Genomic DNA, 23,581 nt, shown 5'->3' on the forward strand with positions numbered 1-23,581 from the left:
GGCTCGAACCCGTGTGCCCTGCATTGACAGGCAGATTCCCAACCACCGCGCCACCAGGGTAGCCCGGTTGGTTGATTTTTATCGGAACAAGTTAATCAGAGTCACTGTGACAAATTGGTGAAATTTTGAAAATAACTTATGGACCTTGTTCATCAATTTGAGGACCCATGACTAGAAAACAATGCCTTCTGTCAACATGAGTAAAGAGTAGAATTTTTAGTGGGAAGAGGAGAGTATACTCAAATGGCTTGCATAATTTTAAAATAGACAAATTTTTTTTTTTTTTTTTTTTTGGGCCGCGCCTCGAGGCACGTGGGATCTTAGCTCCCTGACCAGGGTTCGAAGCCGCGCCCCCTGCACTGGAAGCGCAGAGTCTTAACCACTGGACCGCCAGGGAAATCCCAAATTTTTATTTTGACAGGACACATGCCTGAGTTTAATAGTGCAAGAAATGAATTAAAACATAGTTTCCTACTCTACTTGAATATTCCCATCAGCATAAAGACACACCTCGCTATCTTCAATTTAAAAGAAAAAAGTCAAACTTCACTATTTTCCAGTTCCTCCATATGCTCTGAGGGAGCAGGGTATCCAAATTGGGTAGGGGAAGGGAAATTAAAGTAATATGTTTTTAGGTAATTCTACGTCATTTTTAGGTAATTTTAGGTAAATCTTCAGGTAATTCTGTGATACCTTTTGTTGAGAATGGGGTCTCTTGAATGGTTTGATTACTTTTATGTATAAATTAAAGTTCCAGACCTTTTTTAGGTTGTCTTCTCCTGAAGGTTGCAAAGATGGTGTGTTTCTTTCTTTACCTATCTGTTCACCCCTCTCTGAAGAGGGAAATCCTATCAGAGGACCCAGGAACCTGGGCAGCTCTGTTATCATGATATAATTATTATTCATTTCAAATCCTTAAGTATTCCAGATGTTCTTAGGTCCTCTAAGAGAGTGTCTTTTGCACTGGATTACATAAAAAGTATGAGATGAAGTTTGGAAAACAGGATGAAGATTAAAAGCTGGAATTCAGAATGTAGTTTAAGGAAGGATTTAAGGCAAATGAGCATATCTCAGCTCAGGAACAGACAGTCTTAGCAGGACTCCTCCCACCATAACAAATCTTATTTCCATTTTCTTCCTTTTTGTTTGTGCTCTTGATATGATTAACTGACCAGAGAGACATGCCAAAGCCAATCAAATGCCATGGAAAAAAAAATGCTGTAACTGTCAAAAATGTATTCCAAATTCTTCCTGTTGTTTCAATTCTGGTTTATGAATTGCTATTTTAATTTTCAAAAACCATGCTTAAAATTGTAAATCAGTAGGCAAAGGACATATTTCTTAATAGAAATTAGACAAGTGGATACCAACTTACCTTTACAGTCATGGAGCCCAAAATGGTACATTTAAAGTACAAGGTATTGCCCATAAAAGCCTCAAGCCACATGCTAAACCAGTTGCCCATTTGGCCAGACTGTTTTTCTAATGTTGGTACAGGCTGGGGAGTGGTGATGGCATTATAATACATGGTGACTGCAATCAGTCCCCTAGAATCATGTATTTTCTAGCAAATTCTCTTATATCCACTGCCAATTTGTCCTCCAGAAGGAACTCAAGTTACTTCCTCAGAAATTTGTTACTTATCTGACTCATGCCACTCCATGCCATCATAGGGGTGGCTACGGTTGACACCCCTAAAATAAGTCATGAGGACAAGAATCAGTATCTGTTGTTGTAAGGGAAACTAAAGATACCCAATCCAATTCTTTAAAAGGTATTGCTCCAACTTGAAGGGTCTCATTCTCCTGAGCAAAGAAAACTTGCCATAATTTCAGTTTTTCAGAGTATTCTTTAAGACTAAATTTAGCATGTGCTCATGATATATAAAATTAAAGTACCATCCCAAGTCTAAAATCATTCACTGGGTAACTAAGATCATTGAAAATAAAACTGACTTTGGAAAAGTTTACACTGATGAATAACTCAGCAGAAAGAAAGGGCAGATTCAATACGATATTTTCAATATCCATGTGCTAGAAGTATAAACAAGTGTATCAATGATTAATAAAAGGATATGTGATCTCAAATTTCAAGTCAGTGGATAAATAGATCCATTGAACATTTTTCTAACCTAGACATTTTTTTATTCTGAATTAAACAAATTAAAACATATAGTTTCCTTCTCTGCTGGAATATTCCTATCAGTATAAAGACATACCATGCTATCTTCAGTTTAAAAAAAAAAATTCCTCCCTGATCCACAACTCTTCTCTAGCTATTGCCTCATTTCTCATTTTCTCCCCTTAACAGCAAAATTCTTGTAAAAGTTTGTTTAGACCCACTGCCTCCATTTCTGTTTTCTTCTCCCATTCACTTTTTTTACTTAAAAAATTTTTTATTATGAAATATATCACACATAAAGACTTATTTAAAAATGAACCTCTGAGTACTCAGCATTTATTAAGAAAAATAGTATCACTGTACTTTAGAAGACCCTCTGGGCCCCTCCCCAGTTACATCTTGTTCACTAACTGCCCTCCCCCAACACTGCCCTTGTAACTGTTATCTGTCATGGTATCTAAATTTCCTTGATTATCTTTATGATATATATATGTACATATATATATGTATATATGTATATATATACGTGTGTGTGTGTGTGTATATATATATATCTCCCTAAAGAACATACTGTTTAGTTCTACCTATATTTTAAATTCATTACATGGGCTCAAAATTAGGTTTTATAAGATGTATAGTAATAACCTGTTCGTGTTCACAGCTATATGATATCCCATTGTAGGAGCATAATATAACCTACATATCCACTGTTTGGGGATTTTACCATTACAAATAACACAGCTCTGAACATTCTTGAATGGGTCCAATGGTACAAATGTGCAAGCATTTCTCTTGGGTATGTTCCTGAAAATGAATTTTCTGGACCATAAAATGTATGCATGTTTATCTTCAACCTATTCTCTCTTTTCCCATTACAAACAGATTCTCATCTCCACAGCTCCCAAATTGCTCTTGTCTAGCTCTCCAGTGATCATGCAAAATCCAGTGGTCAGATCTCAGAGTTCATTTTACTTAACAGCTTCACAACAGATCAGTCCCTCCTTGAAAAACAGTCTTCACAAAACTTCCAAAACATCATTCTCTTGATTTTTCTCCTATCCCACTGGTCAAACTTTCTGAGTTTATGTTACTGGATACTTCTCATTTTACTGTTGTCCAAATTCTAAGTAATTTGAGGTATAACTTCTTTTCTTCTGTAGCTCTGCTTACTTTCTGTGTGATTCCATCCAGTTCCATGGTTTTTACAAACTTCTCAACTGATTTTTACACACACAAAAACTTGAGAACTGCTAGCTTAGATGGTAATTGAAGTTGACTGAATGGGATCAACTAGAGAGAAAAGTGAACACCCAAAGACAGAGCATGGAGCAACACTAGACTCTTAAGTTTGAACAGAGGAGAAGCAACCAGCAAAAGACATTTAAAAGAAGAGTCAAAACGATAAAAAGAGTGTGGAATCATGGAACTTAATAGAAAGAGAGTGTTTCAATAAAAAGGAGTGGTCAAGGGTGTGAAATCCTGCTAATAGGCTATATCTTATCTTCCCTCAGAAAGTCATGAGTGCCTTAAAGCAAGGACAATTGGCCATTGTTTTAAAGTCCTCAGTGGCTAGCAGAATGGCATAATAAGTACTCAATATCTATTGATTTTTCCACCACTCATTCAATAAACACTGTGTTAATACAGTGCCCACCGTGTCCTGGGTTGAAAAATAAATAAATAAACTTCAGAAAAAAACCACAGATTAAAAAAAATGCAGAGGCATCTCGTACCACCACTTAATCTCTCTTTAGATCAGTCGTTTCATATGGATAATGGATAAGATGGAGTGGATATTCCTGAAGTTCCCTTCCACTGCTAACATTCTGTGATGCTGAAGAATGTTTTTACTCTTACAAAATGCCATTACAAAAAAATGATATTATTTGCAGCTAAAGCTGGGTTCTACCTTAAAGAGGAATGTAGAATTTACCACTTACTGAATACAGGCCAGAGTTCTAAATACTTTACAAACAGGACCCCATTTAATTCTCACAACCCTCTGAAGCATGTGATTATCCCCATTTTATGAATGAGGAAACTACAGCTTTTGTTGCTTGCATATGGTCACATTGTGTCTGTCTGAATACAAAACTTGTGATTGGCATTATTGTACTATATTATCTTTCTATATTACTTATAAAAAAATAGAAAAAAAAACCCTGAATAAATAGATACATTTGTTCATGAGACAGAAAGGAATCTCTTATATGTATGGATCTTCATGCCCATGTTAGAAGCCATGGCAATGTTCACAGAGTAGACAGAGTCTCACTTCCATCACCTAATCCACCCTCTCACTGTGCAGATACGCTTAACACACAGACCATCAAAAACTTCAGGAGATACAATGGAGAACTAATCACAATCAGTCCCTCCCCTCATTTATTTGATTGACCACACACTGACATAGGGTCAAATGTCAAATTTTTAACTTATTTATCCTCACAGCAACCTCGAGGTGCAGGTACTATTGTCACATCTATTTTGCAGATAAGGAAATGAGGAGAAGTAAGGTAACTTCCCAGGTTCGCACAGCAAGTAGATGGCAAAAGTGGAACTTGAACCCATGGAGTCCACTTTAGAATCTGTGCTCTCAACCGCAGCCTCTTTCACAGAGCTTAGTCTACTGGGGAGGGGAGAGAGGTGATGTGGGGATGGGGAGATAGATAAGGAACATGTAAGCAGACATTCTTAAGGGAATAAAGTGTTTGCAAAAATTGAGAGTGTGTAGTAGACATGAGAGAATCTACCTAACAGAGTGGTCATGGAGAGGGAAGGAACCATCCATGTGAAGCAGGGAAAAGGAAAGAACACTGTGAAGGTGATAAGGAAACTCACTGTTTCTTCATTCAATGACAAAGGAGAAAACTGAAGTCCAGAGAAGGGATTTGCCTAATGTCAAGTAGCTTTTCTGATCTCTTCAACAGTGTTTACACCCCACTATGTATACTGCTTCCCAAGGTGAGAGATATATCTGCAGCATTTTTACTAAGTTCTGAGGAATATATTCTATTATGTAGGCTTCAAAAACACTAGTGTCAGAGATCTTGGAACTCTGCTAATTTCATTATGACACAAAATCATCCTGGGAAAATGATACTGAGAATCTCAATTCTTTCCCCTGCTTCTTTGGAAAATCTGGGCAAGAAGCCACTAGGATTAAGTTCAGATGGGTTTGAGTACAAGATGTTGTTTTTAAAAATATATTGATGTAACTAAATGTTACTCAAGAGCATTTGAAACAACTAATCTTGGGTTTGGTCCATGATTCATTAGAAGCTACTTTTTTTCTATGAGAACAATTATCATTTACTGGATATAGTTAAATAGAACTAACCATGATAAATACATATGGGGTTCTGGTTTCAGTCTCCACTTATTCCAAGTTACTGGTAATAACCCTTAACTAGCAGCTCTGAGAGAATAGTTCAGTAAATTTCTAGATTCTCTATTCTATCATTCCTACTAACTTATTTCATCTAGTTTGTGTTGAAATGTCTTTCTTGCTTTAGATCCTTAACTAATACATTTTTACTTAACTTGTACATTTCTTTTTTCTTTCTTCAACCCCATTTTTCACTGTACCTCCTTTCTTGCCTCCCTGCCCCACCCACCCCAAGTAAACAATGTTAAAAATCTGGTATATATCTCTCTATACAAATTAAACAGGATTGTCTCCTTGGTAATTGTTAGAATTTTTTAATATTTGGGTCTATATATAACAATCAGATCAAATATTAGAAGATGAACACATTTGGGGCAAAAAATGCTGCCTTGTGCTTCTCCAGAGTGTGATGTACCAAATTTCTCACCTCATTGGGACACACTTTGTAGAAACAATAAAACAGGGAATATCCTGATACTTTCAATTTAGTATTACAAATCACGTCACAATGAGCTAGGAGTAAGGGCCCCCAGATACTTCACCCATTTATTTTCTATAGAAAGCAAATATGTACCTAGTTTTATTTTGACAAAGCAGTAAGTTAAGGTTTTGGACATTTCATACTGACCTTATAGCAGAAAAGGATTGTCTCCATACTTGGACTTTAGGAAACAGAGAAGAAACTAGGATGTCTTCAGTAGAAATCACTCTGTTCTGTCTTGGAGCTACTCTGATCTAAATGTATCCAAAACCCTTGTTACACAAAGTGTGGTGATGGGACCAATAGCATCAGCATCACCTGGCAGCTTGTTGGAAATGCAGAATCTTGGGCCCAACCCCAGATTCACTAAGTTTAAGTTTACATAATAGGCAATTGATACATACATTAAAATATAAGAAGTACTAAACAAAACAACTTCAACTAAACTAAACAGCTACAAGGTAGTCTCCCAAGTATTCAAAATGGAGAGAGAGGTACAGCAAGAAGTATCTTTGAGTGTTTAAATATGAATGAGCATGCCCTCCAACCTGGGTGTGCAATAGATTTCCCATTCCTCTCCTGCAGAAACACTTTAGTGCCTTGGGCAAGTCACAACTCACAGAGCAGCATTTTCCTAACTGAGTTCCAGGAACACTGTGCTCCTCAAAATGTTAGGTATTTTGGAAATAAATGTTTCTGAGCTCAAATAAGTTTGGGAGACACTGCTATCTAGGCAGTTCAGGCCGCTTAAGAAAGGAAGAAATTGGGGAATTGGGAATTCCCCAGGAGAACTGCGGAATGCACAGAAAATGAATGGCTTTTTTGTCATTTAGCAGCTGAAATTTAAATATAAGTTTTTCTCTAGGACTTCTTAGTTCTTTTTTTCCACCCTGACAAGTAACAGTAACATGTGTGACATACCACGCTGGATCTAACCAGACTTATAAGCAATTCCTAATGCACTCCTTGTAACTCCACTCAAAAAAAAAAAAAAAAGGAAGAAAGAAAATACAAATGAGTGAGAGGAATGTTATGCTAGAATTATCTGCTCTAAATTGTGTAAGAAGTAAATCATTTCAAAACTCTGATGCTTTAACTATTATTTGTAACAAGTTGTTTGCTATTGTTGTTGTTACTAACAATAAGACACCGTTGTATTCCAATACCTAGATGAGAATTGCTTTCAAGGAAATGGCACTGAAACTTGAACTGAATGGGTTGAGTCCTTTTCTGTCTCTGTGAGTTCAAGTCCACCCTCACTGTCAATTACTCTTTGAAAGTTTGGTAATTTTGTTATTGCAATAAGTTAAGAATCATTAAAAGATAAACAATTTTAACAGCTTTATTGAAATGTAATTATGTGTCATAAAGTTCACCTGTTTAGGTGTACAGTTCAGTGGTTTCTAGTATATTTACAGATTCGTACATCACCAAAACCTAATTTCAGAACATTTTCATCATCCCAATAGATACATTTAATTTTAAAAATTAATTTCAAATACACATTTTTAAAAGAGCGTTTTGACAATAAACTTTCACATGCTTATCGTGTCAAGAATATGTCTTTGTAATTTGCAGAAAGATGGCAAAATATTGTTGGGGCCGATAAAGGTTAAATACCATCTTTAGTTTAAAAAAATTTTTTAAGGAAAAGAGGAAGAAAATCTCTTTAGTTTTTGAAAAAAACTAAACAAAAAAATTTAGTTTTTGAAAACTAAATCTATATAGGAAAAATATACTATTTGGAGGAAAACAGACAAGGAAGCAAATCTTCAACTAAATAGTTATTTCTTGCTCTGAAACTAGTATGGGCTCAATGGTTCTGTCAATAGCTAGCTACACTTTCTAGAACTCAGGTGGAAAACTAACATAGAAGAGCAGTGCCCTCTAGAACAGCGGTCCCCAACCTTTTTTGCACCAGGGACCGGTTTCACGGAAGACAATTTTTCCATCAACAGTGTGGAGGGGAGGGGAAGGTTCAGGCAGTAATGCAAGCAATGGGGAGCAATGGGGAGCGGCAGATGAAGCTTCGCTTGCCCACTGCTCACCTCCTGCTGTGTGGCCCAGTTCCCAACAGGCCTCAGACCGGTACTGGTCCACAGCCGAGGGGTTGGGGACCCCTGTTCTAGAGTACATGCTAAGCTCTCCCTAACATTAATCAGCAAGGAGATAGGTAACCTCTGTCAGGACTCTCTCTGTTACAGTTGTTGGTATTGAAATACCAGGTACACGTTTTTTGACAGTGGTAGAGTCAAGAGAGCGTTGCTCCCATGACTTTGTGGACTCGATGATTCCTAGAGAAATATTCTTAAAATATCAGCATTGTTAAGTTCCAGAAGTATTTCATCTGTTCTGTAGTTTTCAGATCACCTACACAGGTTCACCTTTGCAGACAGTGCCACCGTGTACCATAGTGCCACTGTGCCTATTTGCACATGGAAAAGCCTCCATAATCTCAGTTACAGAATCAGAATCCACCTTTAGGCAGCTGTATAGTTCCAGCAAAGTTGGCCTTCCTTATAAAAGCAAGTGTATATTAAGTTTAGCAGAGCAGTAACCAGAATAGGCCTTTAAGTCTTTAACTGACTCCATGTCAGTTAGGAGTCTTCAAATATCCTCTATTAATAATTATGCAAGGCTAACCCTTTTATTGAATTTGGCGGTATATACTGAGTAAATGAAACCTGGCAAGCTTTACTGATCTATGTCCAGCAGCATTCCTCAAACCCTCCTCAGCAGTACATTCCATTCTCTTAACCAGACCATCTGCTTGAGGAAAATGAGCATGAGTGGGACAATTCAGATATACCATCTCCTGCCTTAGTCTAAAATAAGATAAATATCAAAGAAAGATCAGAAACAAGTATCTGGAAATGCTTACTTTAAAACAATGGGTGCAAGGCTGTATTAGGGCTATGATTTGAAAAGGAAGAACTTTGATTTTCTTTGGATAAGTCTTCCACAGTCAAGAATTTCTTCCCCTGAAAAGGCCTATGAAATCAGCCTGACTCATGAACAAAGACTCTTGTTTTTGGTATATGTCACATTCCTTTACAGTCTTTTCAATATCAGAATTAATTCCTGCTTCTAGTAAATGCCTTTCTTGGAACAGTTCTTGAATATGTTGAATATAGAGAAACCAGAGTAATGGGACCAGTCTTCTTAAAATAAATACATTATTCATGAGAAGGAAGGGGGGAAGGAGGGAAGGAAGGGAAAATCCCCACCTGCCTGGAGCTTCTAAATCAATGAGGGGAGACAGACAACTAACTAAATAAGTAATATGGTATATCAGAAGGCTCTAAGTGCTCTGCAAAATAATAAAGCAGGAAAAGAGGGTAGAGAGTACTAGGGGAGGAGGAGCAATTTTAAGTAGGGAAGCCTCACTGAGAAGGTGTCAATTTAGCAAAGACTTGAAGGAAGGAAGGGAGGGAGGAAGCCCTGGGGAAACCTAAGAAAAGTGTTCCAAGGAGAGGGAACAGCAAGCACAAAATCCCTGAGACAGAGAGTGCCAGGATGTTTGGAGCACAATACGGAGGTAGAAAGAAGTAAGAGATAAGGTCAAAAATATAAAGAAACATGGAATCACATTAGAAATACATGGAAGTAGCATCACCATGCAGCACCAAGAAATTGAGACAAAATATTACAAGATAAATATCCAGGGTTATCTTGGATGTCTGATAAACATTTCAGCATCAGCATTCTTAATCTTGAAGATGTAAGAAAGTATTAAAATATACAAAAACAATGTTGCCCACACAAGTAAAGCACATAGCATTCAGCATGAAGCCCTTATTGGGGTGATAAATGTGCCACCTTGGTGGTATAGCTTGTGCCAAGACCATTTTGTTTAATTAGATGCTCCAATTCCTTACTCTTTATTGGGTGAGGGGGCCAGGTCTGTACTACAAAAGGAACACACCAGCAAAATAGCAAATAAGAACAAAAGCTCAGCCTATAGCTCTGAACTGGTTGGGAAAATCTATCTGCGATGAAACCTTTGACCTTGGTCTCATTATATCATGCCATAAGTACACAAAATAATCAGCTACTGAAGGACAATTCCGACTCCATTAAACCATCAATCAACTGTTTAAATAACCATACACCCAAGCACCCAGCATGAGTAGTCATTTATGTTGTTTCATTCATTTGACTATTCGTGCCTCTTTAAAGTGTAGACTAGCTAGGACTTCCCTGGCAGTCCAGTGATTAAGACTCCATGCTTCCACTGCAGGCGGTGCGGGTTCGATCCCTGGTTGGGGAACTAAAATCCCATATGCCATGCGGCGCAGCCAAAAAAAAAAAAATCTAAATAAATAAAGTGTAGGCTAGTTAAAAAGTACGGACAAAATTTTGTATTTCTTTCTTTTCTATTTGTAAGCCACAATAAAAGTTCATTTTCCCTGGGTCATGGTTCATTGTATTTTTAGTCTCATATGTAAAAATTATTTCACTTTGGACAATGGTGTAATTATATGTGTTTAGTAAATATTAATTGATGGCTGCCTAAATTATATACACATACTGATTTTCATAATGCCAAATGCTTTCACTTATTACTGGATACCTAAGGCTGTAATAATGGGAAGTTCTTTATGAAATCAAATTCATGTGTGTCTGCATATCTGCCTAGACATTTACATTGTATTTTTTTTTAATCCAAATTTAGTGAAATGAGTTGGTTTCACACTCTCTTTTTCAGAGCTTTAAATTACTCTCTCTCAGATAATGGCTTCAGAAAGGATACCTCCAGTCCCAAGATCTTTTCTTAGGTTAGACGTACCTCTCCAGCTAACTGCTGGGAAATATCATACAAGTACTGCTAGTTACTAAAATTAAATATTATTAAAATACCTGAAAAAACTCAAATTGTCTATTCATATAACTAGTATAACTAATTCCTAAGTTACTCAGGCTGAGCCTTCATTCTCATCTTGGGCTGCTTCTCTTGCCTCTGGCACTGAATTCTCTATCAGGGACTGATCCTAGTTTTCCATCTTCCATGTTTCCCTCCATCCCTCCCTTACCATCCCACAGTCTCTACAAGGCCCTAGGCCCATCCTATCCCATTCACAGACTAATGAGTTAGTCTCCCCAGTAAGACCTCCTGCCTCCCAACTCCCTCCCATTGTGGCCCAATCAGGCCACCAGATTAGCCTTTCTACAACACTACTGTTTTTCTGTAACTACTCCTTTCAAAAACCTCAGTGATGTCCTAAAGCAAGCAAAGACTCCAAATCCATCACACTTAGTGTCTTCTATAATCTTGACTGATCTTAGTTTTCCAGATTATTTTCCATTTACTAATCTATAAGTACAATACAGGGCCAATTACTATTCCCCAAGCATACTTTGCACTTTCTATCTCTTTTGTTCTTGTTTCTTCATCTACTCAGAAGTCCTGCCCATCCTGCAAAGCATAGCTCACATGCCACATCTTCCATGAAGACGGGAAACAATTTATCTTTCCTTTAACCAAAAGTTACTTCTCTGACCTCTCAATTTCTATAGCATTTGGAGTGCTTATGTGCCACTTTTTACCTATCACTCTAAAGTTATTTAAGGAATTTTATTTATTTTTACATGTCTGGCAAAACAACAGGCATGTAAAACCAATAAATATTTCTGAATAAAGGAATTAATGACTATATAAGAACAGTAGAAAACTAATATTAAATTTCTTCTACTACAAAAAGGACTTCAGTAGAGGCAGCTGTGGACATGTTCCTTTCCTTTGGTCTAAGGTATATACGTGATAACACCCAGGTGTCAGTTGGAAGAAACTGGAGCTCATGAAAAACATTATAACTAAAGATATAAATTAGAAGTCATCTCTGAAAAAGAATGTGTATAAAGTAAGCTTGAAAAAAGTGGAGATAGAGTAGAATAGGTAAATAGGTAAAATTGAATATTTTAAATGAAATACACTTTCTTCTCTTGATAGTATAAATTAAATATGAACAGAGGGTAATAAATAAGATTAAATTGATTAATGAAAACAATTTCTTCTTACTCCAAAGGTGCCTTGTGCTTCTTTAGCACTTTATAGTTTATATAGCATGCATATTATCTGCTTTAATTCTCACAAAATACTGTGCAGTGGGTATTGTTATCACCATGGTACAGCTGGGGCAACTGAGACTCCACCATGTTAGAAGGACTCATTCAAGATCACTCAACAGTTACTGGAATAACAATCTTCAGTTCTTGAGATCTTTCTAGTATACTTCAGTTGTCCCTATAATAATGCCTTATATTCTGAAAAACTTTTTTAGAATTTTACAAATAATTGTCACATACATTTTATTTTGTTCTCTTTGGATAGGGAAGGCATTGTTTTATCAATTTTTAAAATAAGACAGCTGGAGTTTGAAAAAATTATGATTTACATGAGACCTCATAGCTTAGATTTGACAGAGAGAGAACCTGAATCCACATCTCCTAACTCCAGTTCTCTTTCTACACCTCCTTAGAAGTCTTTTACAATGCAGGAGTTAAACACTATGCTCAGAAATTTAGTCAATGAAAGGAATCTTTTATATCTCAGGTCTTTCATTTCAAAAACATGACTGGTATTAGAATGAAGGAAATCTCAAAAAGAAGAAATAATTTTTAATTTCCTTCCTTATTGCAGAAATGTAAAGTGAACATTATTAACAAAGAATGTATTACAAAACTGGAACTATTTTTCAATGTAGCTGGGTCCAAGTAAATTAAAACTTGATATACTATGCTGAAGTATAATCTATAATTTTTCCCTTCTCCAATAATTGTTTAATGCAGCCCAAGATCTATCCTCAAACACTAGAACTCAGTGAATTTTTTTAATCAAGTAACAATTGCTGTAAAACATCTTAAAATATATTTCAATGATATAATAATAATAAACTGGAGAAAGAATGTCCACGGGATTTCTGGGCTTTTGAACATGAGCTGCCCATTTTCCTTGCTTGGCCCTGAAATAAACCTTTTTTTGCTCCAAAGATAAAGAATGTCCATGAACTTCCAGTATATGAAAATGATTCCTTCAAGTTTAGAACCAATTAGACAAAGTATGAATAGAGCATCATAAGGAAGGAATTAATTTTTCCCCCAGCAATAAGGATGGATTTGTCTTATTATGGCCACACTCTCTCATGGGGTTGATTCTGTGGCCTGGATCTGTTAAAAAGAGCCTGAGTTCCAGGATACAGCCTGAGTCCTAAGAAAGGAAGAACTTAACTAGCCTGTGAAGCTATTGAGCCCACACTCTTGGCTTCATTGGCAGCAGGTTCTCCTGAACCATCATCAACCCCCCAACTCAACTACTACATACATGCAAACATAGGCACATGCTTACATAATACCTATTAGTCATTTGTCCATATCAATTTGCAAACTTTATGAGAAAAAAATGAATCCTAGATTGGCTTTTCCCACTAGCAGCAGATTCCAAAGCTTTGACACATCATTTCATGTCTGTTGTACACAGCTGTGCAGTTTGTGCAATGCACAGAAATGCTGGTTCAGGGAGAGACTGGAAGCCTAGATGGTGCCTATGCTCCCTGCCAAGCTGTCTACCCCAGAGTAGAGCTGCATGCAGACCAAGGAACACCACTGTCTCTGTTTCCCAGAGAAGTTGCCTTTTCCTAATTCTCACAGAAGCATTGTATAGGCTTGCTCAGGTCCCTTACCACTTGCCCAGTCTCTGTATCCTCAACTGGTATAAAGTGCTGTATATCCTCAAGGAATATAAGCTTATTTAAATGTTACCCAAGATAAAGTTAAGTTGGAAGGTAAACCATTGAATTAAAAGAAAGTAATGTAGTGCATTCCAAAGGTACATGCACATAAAATGTTGTGGACTTGTGATTCAAGGATAGGAATCTTATCTTCCATATGAACCCAGAGTTTTCAGAATGCATCATGTTTTAATAAAACAAACATATTCAAGAAGTCTTAAAACTATGGCACTTACTCTACCATCATCCAGTTGTGCAATCCTGAATAATCCTGTGTCTCTCTTTTCTTTTGGAGCACACCTAAGGTTATCAAGGACAACCAAAAAAAAAAAAAAAAAAGTTAAGAAAGAAAGAAATAAAAGTGTTGGACTAGATCAGTGATTTGCTGGAAATAGGAAGGGGTCCTTTTCCCACAACTCAAAATCAAACAGAGAAGCTACTCCATTTTTATCTGTTTTAATCATTAAGCTTCCAAGCCTTTCAAGACCTTGTTTGAACAAAGTATTTCTCAACTTAAAAAATTAAATCATTGAATTGGATAGTCTCTATTGCCTGCCTCATGACACCATCCAAAGTTAATGAAAGGGACTAAAACAGAGTAAGTTCCTCTACTTTGGAACCATTTCTCATATTCTTCATAACTCCAACATAAAATGTAAATAAACACACTCAAATATATGTGTTTGTATATCCTGTAATACAAGGGCTATAGAAATATTTTTGAACTTTCCATTTCTTAGTATCAACAATAAGGTAGTAAGTGTGACAGAAATTAATAACAACAACGTGATGATTAACAGAAAACTTCCTCCCATCTGAAGTGGCCATTTGTAGTTTGAGCTTGACAGACCTGTATTTGCATTCCAGCTCTCTTACTAGCTGAGTAAGCTTCTGTTTCTTACCTGTAAACAAGGGTTTTTAATAGGGATTAAATTAAATGATGTAGAAAAGTTCAGCCAGTACATGGTAAGCACTCAATAGATGGCAGAGATTATTCTCTGATCTATATTTTTGTCAGTATTTAAAATAAGAGTGCACAGCATACAATCTTACATAAAGTCCCTCCAAACTATAGTAAAATTAGTTTTTAAAACCCTCTTTGCAGAGTCATTCATAAATTTTTCCATAGTAATGCCTGATGTGGACTCTGTAATGGGTATTATGTAGGAATGGGGCATATCCTGGCAGACAAGATGCATCGCTACCTTTCATGAGTTACAGCCTAGATATGGATGCAGGCTCATGAGGGGATAAGGGACTGTAACAGAGAAATTCATTGAGCATTATGAGATCAGATGAGGAGAAAAAGGTAACTACCTGGAGGGAAATGAAAGACGTTTAAATTATTTTAAGGATAAAATGAGAATTAACCAGGTATGACATTTGCCACACAAAAGACATCACATACAGAAGGGGCTGTGACATTTGATCTGGCTGGGGTCAAGTGGGCAGCTGAGGATGTGGCAGACGATGAAGCTGCAGGGGTGATATGATGGGCCTTAAATGCCATGGAAGATTTGAATGCCATCTGAGGATTTTGATGAGCTATAGAAAAATTTCAAATGAGGTATTGGAAGGGGAGGATGTCAGACCCTAAGATCTACATTTTTAAAAATCCCTTGAAGGATTTTAAAGTGTTGATTGGAAAGAGGCAAAAATCTTGAATTTGATCTGGATTTCTCTTTTTCCCACATCTCATAAGTGAATCATCAGCAAATCCTCTAGGGTCTAAATTCAAAATATATCCACATTCTGACTACTTCTTACCACCTCCACTGCTACCACCCTTGTCTAAACTACCATCGTCTCTCACTTCGATTATTTAATGACCTCCTAAGTGGTCTCCCACACCATCCAGGCCCACTATTCCCCACAAAGTACCCAGAGTGATCCTACAGAAGACATAGATCTGAGGTCAGTCTTTGCTCAAAACCCTCAAAGACTTTGTCTCACTGAGAATAAAGACCGAAGTCCTTACTTTCAAAGCCTTAAGTGATCTTCCCCAAACCATTGACTCCCTGATCATTATCTTTCTGACTTTATTTTCCTCCAGTATCCGCCACCCCTAACTTTCTCACTCCACTCCAGTTCAGCTGCCTCTCTTGCTCGTCCTCAAATTTACCACATGAGCTCCTTGCTCAGGACCTTCAAATTGCTGTTTATCCGCCTAGATAATTCTCCCCCTGGTATCTTCATGGCTTGCTCACGTACCTCATTCTGATCTTTACTCAAATGTCAACTCCTCAGCAAAGCCTTTCTTGGTCACTCTATCTAAATTTTCAGCACCCCGTACTTATACTTCTTCCTACTCCTTTGCTTTTTTTTCCTTTATTTTATTTATTTATCTTACTCATTTCTCTCCCCCCATTATTAGGAGTGCTATGATTGTTTCTTTTCATTGTATTCCCAGAAATTAAATTTTGCCTAGAACATTGCAGGCACTCACCAAATGTCTCTTGATAATGGAAGAAGGGAGAACATTTAAGAGGTATTTCACATAATACAAAATAATAGCAGCCAGAATAAAGAAAGAGATAGAGGTGATGGAGAGAAAGATTTAGGCAGTAGGTATAAGCACCAATGACCTCTCGAATGTGGGAACTTACCAAGAGGGAGCAGGTACAGCTAATTCCTGGATCTTTAACTGTACCAGATAGATGGTAGTGACATTCACCAATATTAGAAATAGTGGGGCATGAGTGCAGGCTGGAGAAAAAGATAGCAAGTTCAGTTCTTAACTGAACTGTTATATTTAAGGAGGTTCTAAAACATCCATAAGATGTCCAATGCATAATTGAAAATAATGATGTGGAGCTCAAAGACAGAAGTCTGGGCTGAAGATCTATCTTAGAAAATATTACCTTATTATATGCTTGCTGAAACCAGGGCATAGGATGGGATCATTGAGGAAGAATACACATCAGGAGAAAACAACCGCGGACCAAATCGTTACTATCATACCTGAAATCTTATTTAAATGGACACAGAATTGTCTAAAAGTCCTCTACAGACATACTATGTATATCTGAATTTGCAATTACCCTGTCGTTGTTTTCCTCTATTCTTACAAATAATGGAAAGTTATTGCCAAGTGACTCTATTAATCCACAATCATATATTGCTTCTAACTATGTGTCAATGGCAGAAGTTAACTAGTATTCCTACATAAATCTGATATATTAATGTAAGGTATACTTTCAAATTAAAATTAGATCAACAATTATTTTATTGCACATTTACTATGTGTAAGAACAAAATCCTAGCACTCCATTTAATAAGCACTCAATAGATGTCAATTCCCTTTGCTTCCTCCAAGTGATGTCACAAGGGATAGGAGTTCCAAAATTTTTTCCATCTCTTATAGTGTGAGGGAGGAAGTCTACATCAGAGGAAGTCCATGTTCTTTTATTCTAACCACCCTGGTTTCCATTTCAAGCTCTGTCACTCCTGAGTTATTACTCTCTGAACCTCAGTTTTCCTATCTTCCAAATAGGGATCATAATACCCATCTTACAAGACTATTATGAAGACTGGCAATAAGCATGTATAAAGTCTGACACTTCGGTTCTCATAATAAAAGCATAGAATAAGTTTTCTAAAATTCATGTAATTTTCCAAGTCAATGAGAGAGAGAAAGAAGGAGACGGAAGCTGGTTAAATATGTCACAACTGCACATTTGTTTTGCTGTTTAAACACAACCACTAAAAATTTTACTGATCAGGATCATGCTTTAAAAGCAAACTATTTGCTTGAAGATTTCCACTGAATATGAGTCAAAATTCAGACAGTGTTAGCAAATATATTTTCTCTAATAGTTTTCAAAGCAAATATTGTACACAATTTAGTGTGTGTTGGCATAAGCTTTATAATCAGTGACATACAGAGGTTCAATGACAAGTTGCACTGCTAACAAGAGAGCAGGTATTTCTTCAGCAGTTTCTACAAGATGGAACAACCTATTCTTATGTAATTAATTATGGCTTGTGAGATTAAGGTCATTTGAGCTCCACACCCTTTGTTTATTGAGTCACATGTCTCATGGTGCTTTTTAGCCATTGGGTTTAATATGTTTTCCATGAACTGAAGCAAAGATGGTTCTAAAGCCATTCCCATGGGAGGCTCATCCAAGCTAAAGCATATGCTGACTCTAGCCTATGGTTTTTCTTTTTTGGTATTTTGGCTTCCAACTTAAGCCTTGTTTTTCAGTAACTTCTCATTCTACACTCATAAATCTTGATACTTCTATTCACCTCTGGAAATACAGTCAATTTTTTGTTTTTGGGGTTTTTTTTAAACATCTTTATTGGAGTATAATTGCTTTACAATGGTGTGTTAGTTTCTGTTTTATAACAAAGTGAATCAGCTATACATATACATATATCCCCATATCTCCTTCCTCTTGGGTCTCCCTCTCACCCTCCCTCTCCCATCCTTCTAGGTAGTCACAAAGCACCGAGCTGATCTCCCTGTGCTATGCAGCTGCTTGCCACTAGCTATCTATTTTACATTTGGTAGTATATATTAGTCCATGCCACTCTCTCACTTCGTCCCAGACTACCCTTCCCCCAACCCCATGTCCTCAAGTCTATTCTCTACATCTGCGTCTTTATTCCTGTACTGCCCTTAGGTTCTTCAGAACCACTTTATTTATTTATTTTTTTTTTAGATTCCATATATATGTGTTAGCATACGGTATTTGTTTTTCTCTTTCTGACTTATTTCACTCTGTCACCTTATTTTTGATAAAGAAGGCAAGAATATACAGTGGAGAAAAGACAGCCTCTTCAATAAGTGGTGCTGAGAAAATTGGACAGCTACATGTAAAAGAATGAAATTAGCACACTCCCTAACACCATACACAAAAATAAACTCAAAATGGATTAAAGACCTAAATGTAAGACCAGACACTATCAAACTCTTAGAGGAAAACATAGACAGAACACTCTATGACATAAATCACAGCAAGATCCTTTTTGAACCACCTCCTAGAGAAATGGAAATAAAAACAAAAATAAACAAATGGGACCTAATGAAACTTAACAGCTTTTGCACAGCAAAGGAAACCATAAACAAGACAAAAAGACAACCCTCAGAATGGGAGAAAATATTTGCAAATGAAGCAAGTGACAAAGGATTAATGTCCAAAATTTACAAGCAGCTCATGCAGCTCAATATCAAAAAAACAAACAACCCAATCCAAAAATGGGCAGAAAACCTAAATAGACGTTTCTCCAAAGAAGATATACAGATAGCCAACAAACACATGAAAGAATGCTCAGTATCACTAATCATTAGAGAAATGAAAATCAAAACTACAATGAGGTATCACCTCACACCGGTCAGAATGGCCATCATCAAAAAATCTACAAACAATAAATGCTGGAGAGGGTGTGGAGAAAAGGGAACCCTCTTGCACTGTTGGTGGGAATGTAAATTGATACAGTCCCTTGTTGTTGAGGTAGGGGGTCAATCAGTATGAAACTTATTTGGGTTGGCTTGCTTCCAGCTCTTCTTTTGACTCTCCCCTGCTGAGTACCCACTGATATTTACTGAACTTACAAATGCCAAACACTGTGCAACTGTGACCACATGTCATTGGCACAACAAACCCAGTAGGAAACAGAAGAGTAAACTGAGGCTCAAAAAGTCAGCAAGTGTCAATGGGCCAATTTTATCCTACTAGAAAATTACTACAGTTAGTCATTCCCAAATGTTGGACTCTGGACCAGTGTCACTGAAAGTCAGTTTTGATTAGCATAGCAAAATGAACAAATAAGAACAATGTAGTAAAAAGACATCATTAATCTAGAGCTAAATTATTCATCTAATTTGTTATTATGAGATTATGTCCTTCCTACTTTTATCAATTTAAATGCCCTTTTATTAAAAAATAATATGTGAGCATGGTCAATTTTTGTAATGTTTAATATGTTTATTCAACAAAATTGAAAGTTGGAAAGTCTATGTCCACCTCCAAAAATCTTCTGAAATGATACTGGTCCCATAGCCATAGCGTACAATGTGCAGGTGGTACAATGTAAAATACCAGGAGATGCCCTTTCATCAGTACGTGAGTTGGGTAGAGCCCAAACAATACCAGGCAGCCCTGCTGCGAAAACTAAAGTCTGGGAATCACTGACTCTCAGAGCATTCCCTTCCCACTTATACCAGAATGTTAGCAAAACAAATAGAAAAAATGGAAATCTGACTATATTCTAGCTAAATGTAAGTGCTTTTCAGTTCTGTTAAGGCTTTTAAATCTAAAACACACCCATGAGTTAACACATACAACAAATATTTATAAATATCATAAATCTATGGACCACCTATATATGCCAGGTACCCTACAAACTGTCAGAAACATATGCATGAATACCATCTTTATCCTCAAGGTTCTCACAGTCTAGTGGAGAACCTATTTAATAGAAATATATACTTTATACACTTAACATAACCTCACTGATCTTCAAATTAGCCTTGTGAGGCAAGTATTATTCCCATTTTTTCAGATGAAGAAAATCTCAGATAAATGACAATATGATCTCCAAGCAAACAAGGGATAAAACAGGAATTCACACTCAGCTCTTCTGGTGACCTCCCCAGTGTGAGTGTGTGTGTGGTAGGGAGAGAGGCCATGAGGAAGTACTTGGATTATATGCTTAATATAATACCAGATACTGTTAGTACAAATCTATTGGCTTACACTGCTGTTGATGATTTCATGGGTGAAAAAAATTACGCAAATCCTCTGCTGCTGGTACAGTTCTAATTAATTACAGGTGCTTATTACTCTCCTGGATCTCAGCTCTCAGCCTCTAGACATACCCCCATTTTAATAACCCGGAGAATATTACAGTGAGAAATGCTACTGTTCTGACTCCCTCCACCCCTCTCCCCCTAAAATGATCTCTCTTCAGCACATCCCTGAGGATGGTGCCCAGGTAAGGGAGCTTACTAAAGTAGTGTCCAACATAGGGTCTTAGAAGGAGTTGTAGTAAAACAGAAATAGTTGTTATTCTTGAGAACTTCATCAACTGGCAGAAGAAGGAAAAGTAATTGCAAACCAGAGGTCAGATTTCCTTATTCTTCTATCAAACTATCTAAATGTCAACATTTTAGTGCTGGAAAAAAAATTGAAAGAAAAACCATTAAGGAGAGTGTTGTTCAGTTAGATTTCATTTCCAGAACTATATTCCTATCAAGAAACAATCAGTTTTCTATAATAGAGCCATGTGCAAACTAAGAGACTTCTTACACATGGAAGGCAGAAAATGATCATGAGAGCTGAAATGATTGTTTCTCTGAGTGAAATGAGTGGCCTTTGATCTTTTCCCTTGTTCTAAGGCCAACACGGGCGCCATCGGCCTCAAGATCTCTGAATCCATACATAGTATGTTTTGTTACCGTCGCCGTTGTGGTGATCCTGGCAGTGACCACAGCTCTACTTGTCTACTTTTTAGCTTTTGGTAAGTACCAGAAGATTGGAAATACCACTCTTCACATGAATTAACTAAATATACTTTCAGATTAAAAGTTTGGCATTCTCACTTTTATTGCCACTTCTATTTCTTAATACAACATAATTATATATTTTATTCATATACCCCTGAATATATGTTCATGTCTATATTTTCTCTAATTCAGTATTTTTTCTCTTCTTTTTCTTTTGGCCTTTTTTAGTATACTAAACAACATTAAACCCAGACAAGAATTATTCTAGCCAAGGGAAAAAACTCAATATTTTTCTGATGCTAGAGTTCACTTGTTTTGTTTTTTCATTAATACCATGATTTCCTTCTTCATTTAAAATTTGCAAAGGACCTTAAGTTTCAACATCTAAAAGTTGGATGTATCTAAATATTTGTTAATTCATGACCTGTCTCCTGAAAATAATCTTAGGGGCAGAACAATTATGATAAGAGATGAATTTGAAGTTAAGAAGTAGAAAGAGGTTAAAAACAAACTTTAAAAAGGATTCTGTTCCTTTTTGTTTCTCTTAGTTTCTTTAATTTTTCATTGCGTCATAAAAATAGGAAACAAAGAAATAATATAAAGAATGCATATACCCTGCTCATTCACAAACAACTTAATATCTCAGTGAATATTCTTTCAGATGTTTTAATGTAGATAAAATGTGTCAAATTTCACTACATAATATATGTTATAATCTGTTTTCTTCACTTGAAAAAACACTTTGACTTTGTTTTTTTTTTTTAATTTTGCTATAATCCTGTTAAATTATTTAAATCATTGGGGCAGGGCGGGGCAGAGTGTGAAGGCATATGGGTATGTGTGAGTGTGGAGACTGAGCAAGAACAAATTTATTCATTCCAGTAACTAGGAATAATCTTTTCAGTCAATCTAATTATAAAGTTGTGGCTAAATTTTGCTTCTGACTACATTTTGCTATCAAATCACCTAGAGACAAATATGTCCAAAGTGAATTACGGAAGAAGGAAAAACAAACATCAAGTTTCAGATTAAACTAATGAATTTTCGCTCTTAACGGCACTGTATTGTCACACTTAAACACAAAGTGCGAAGCCTAAGTAAGTCCTCTTCAAAGTGTATACCAGTGACCACTTATGGCTCCAGAAAGACTTGTCCTTCTGCCACAAAGGACCACACAACCCTATCCCCAGGATCTCAAATGCTTTCCCTGATTGAGGTATTTCTCTGCATAAATTATGTATATGAATGATCAAATGGAAGCAGGGAATTTTTTCCCAAGACAGGTTAGGTTATGTCCATGTTCATAAAGTTTCTAAGGTAAGGACAAGTATGTTTTAGGAATTTTTATTTCCTTCACATAGCTTAATATATCCATTGGTAGACCCTTTTTGATGGAAATAGTTCACATTGAACAACCAGATTAGCTTTCTTGTCAGAACAGTTATTTTCTAGCTTAATCCAGAGAACCAATAAGTCACTAATTCCTCTAAAAAGAATAGTATTTGAAATAATTTTTTAAACTATTCAGAATTACTTTATTCCTTAATGATAAATGAATAATAGTGTATTATAGACATTAATATTTCCTGAATGAATAAATCTGTAATCACAAATCTCCCTAAAATACAGTAAGAATGAAAATTATGATACTACTGAACAATTTAATTTCTCAAATAATGCTGCTCTGATTTTCATGCATTTTTAACAGTTCTAGCATTGCCAATCTTTTTAAAAACTGAAAGAAAAATAATTTCATTATAGTTACATTATATTAAGTTTAGAGTTTTCTTTCAAGGGAATCAAATTTTTTTAAATTGTATAACATAGCCTCCCATAATCCTGTATAATATACAGATTAAAGTACTTAGTAATGTGAGATTGATTCTGCCTTTTCTTTGTTTTACAGGTCAAAAACATTACTTTTACCGTAGCAGCATTCAAATCCTAAATGTTCAATATAGTGATGAGCTAAGTTCATCAGTTACACAGAAATACAGGAATTTGAGTGGAAATATTGAGTCTATGGTAAGTTAATATTTGCATTTCCTCTTTATTATATCATAAAACAATTATGATAATAAACTTAATATTTTGTGATACATTTGCAACTCCTAGATGCTCTGCATATTCTCCTCCCCGAATGGTGAAAGATGTGTTTCGTTGTGCTTTTTCCAAGTCAATTTGCTTGTACACTTGTTCTTGTTCATATTTTCTTACATCATGAAAGTTTTAGGTCATGAGTAAACATATTTTTTATGATTATGACTTCAGATTGGAAGTCTATTGTTTATGCAATTTGAGCATTTTTCCTACCCTTGAGATTGTCTTTTTAAATCCTTTTCATTTTGCCTTCTTTCCTTTTTTCTTATCCAACTAAACATACAGGTAGTAGGTGTTAAAATACATATTAA

General features: G+C 36.2%; 1 protein-coding gene across 1 annotated transcript in view; it reads left to right on the plus strand.

Moving 5' to 3' along the window:
- Positions 1 to 23,581, plus strand: part of TMPRSS11D (transmembrane serine protease 11D) — a 256,137-nt gene that overhangs the window by 178,850 nt on the left and 53,706 nt on the right. The window contains exons 3-4 of the mRNA XM_082390259.1: positions 21,063 to 21,184; positions 23,077 to 23,195. Of these exons, the coding sequence (XP_082246385.1) occupies positions 21,063 to 21,184; positions 23,077 to 23,195 (241 nt within the window). The remainder of the gene's footprint in view (positions 1 to 21,062; positions 21,185 to 23,076; positions 23,196 to 23,581) is intronic.

The sequence above is a fragment of the Balaenoptera borealis genome (genome assembly GCF_965194805.1).
Source record: "Balaenoptera borealis genome assembly, chromosome: 4".
Lineage (NCBI taxonomy): Eukaryota > Metazoa > Chordata > Mammalia > Artiodactyla > Balaenopteridae > Balaenoptera > Balaenoptera borealis.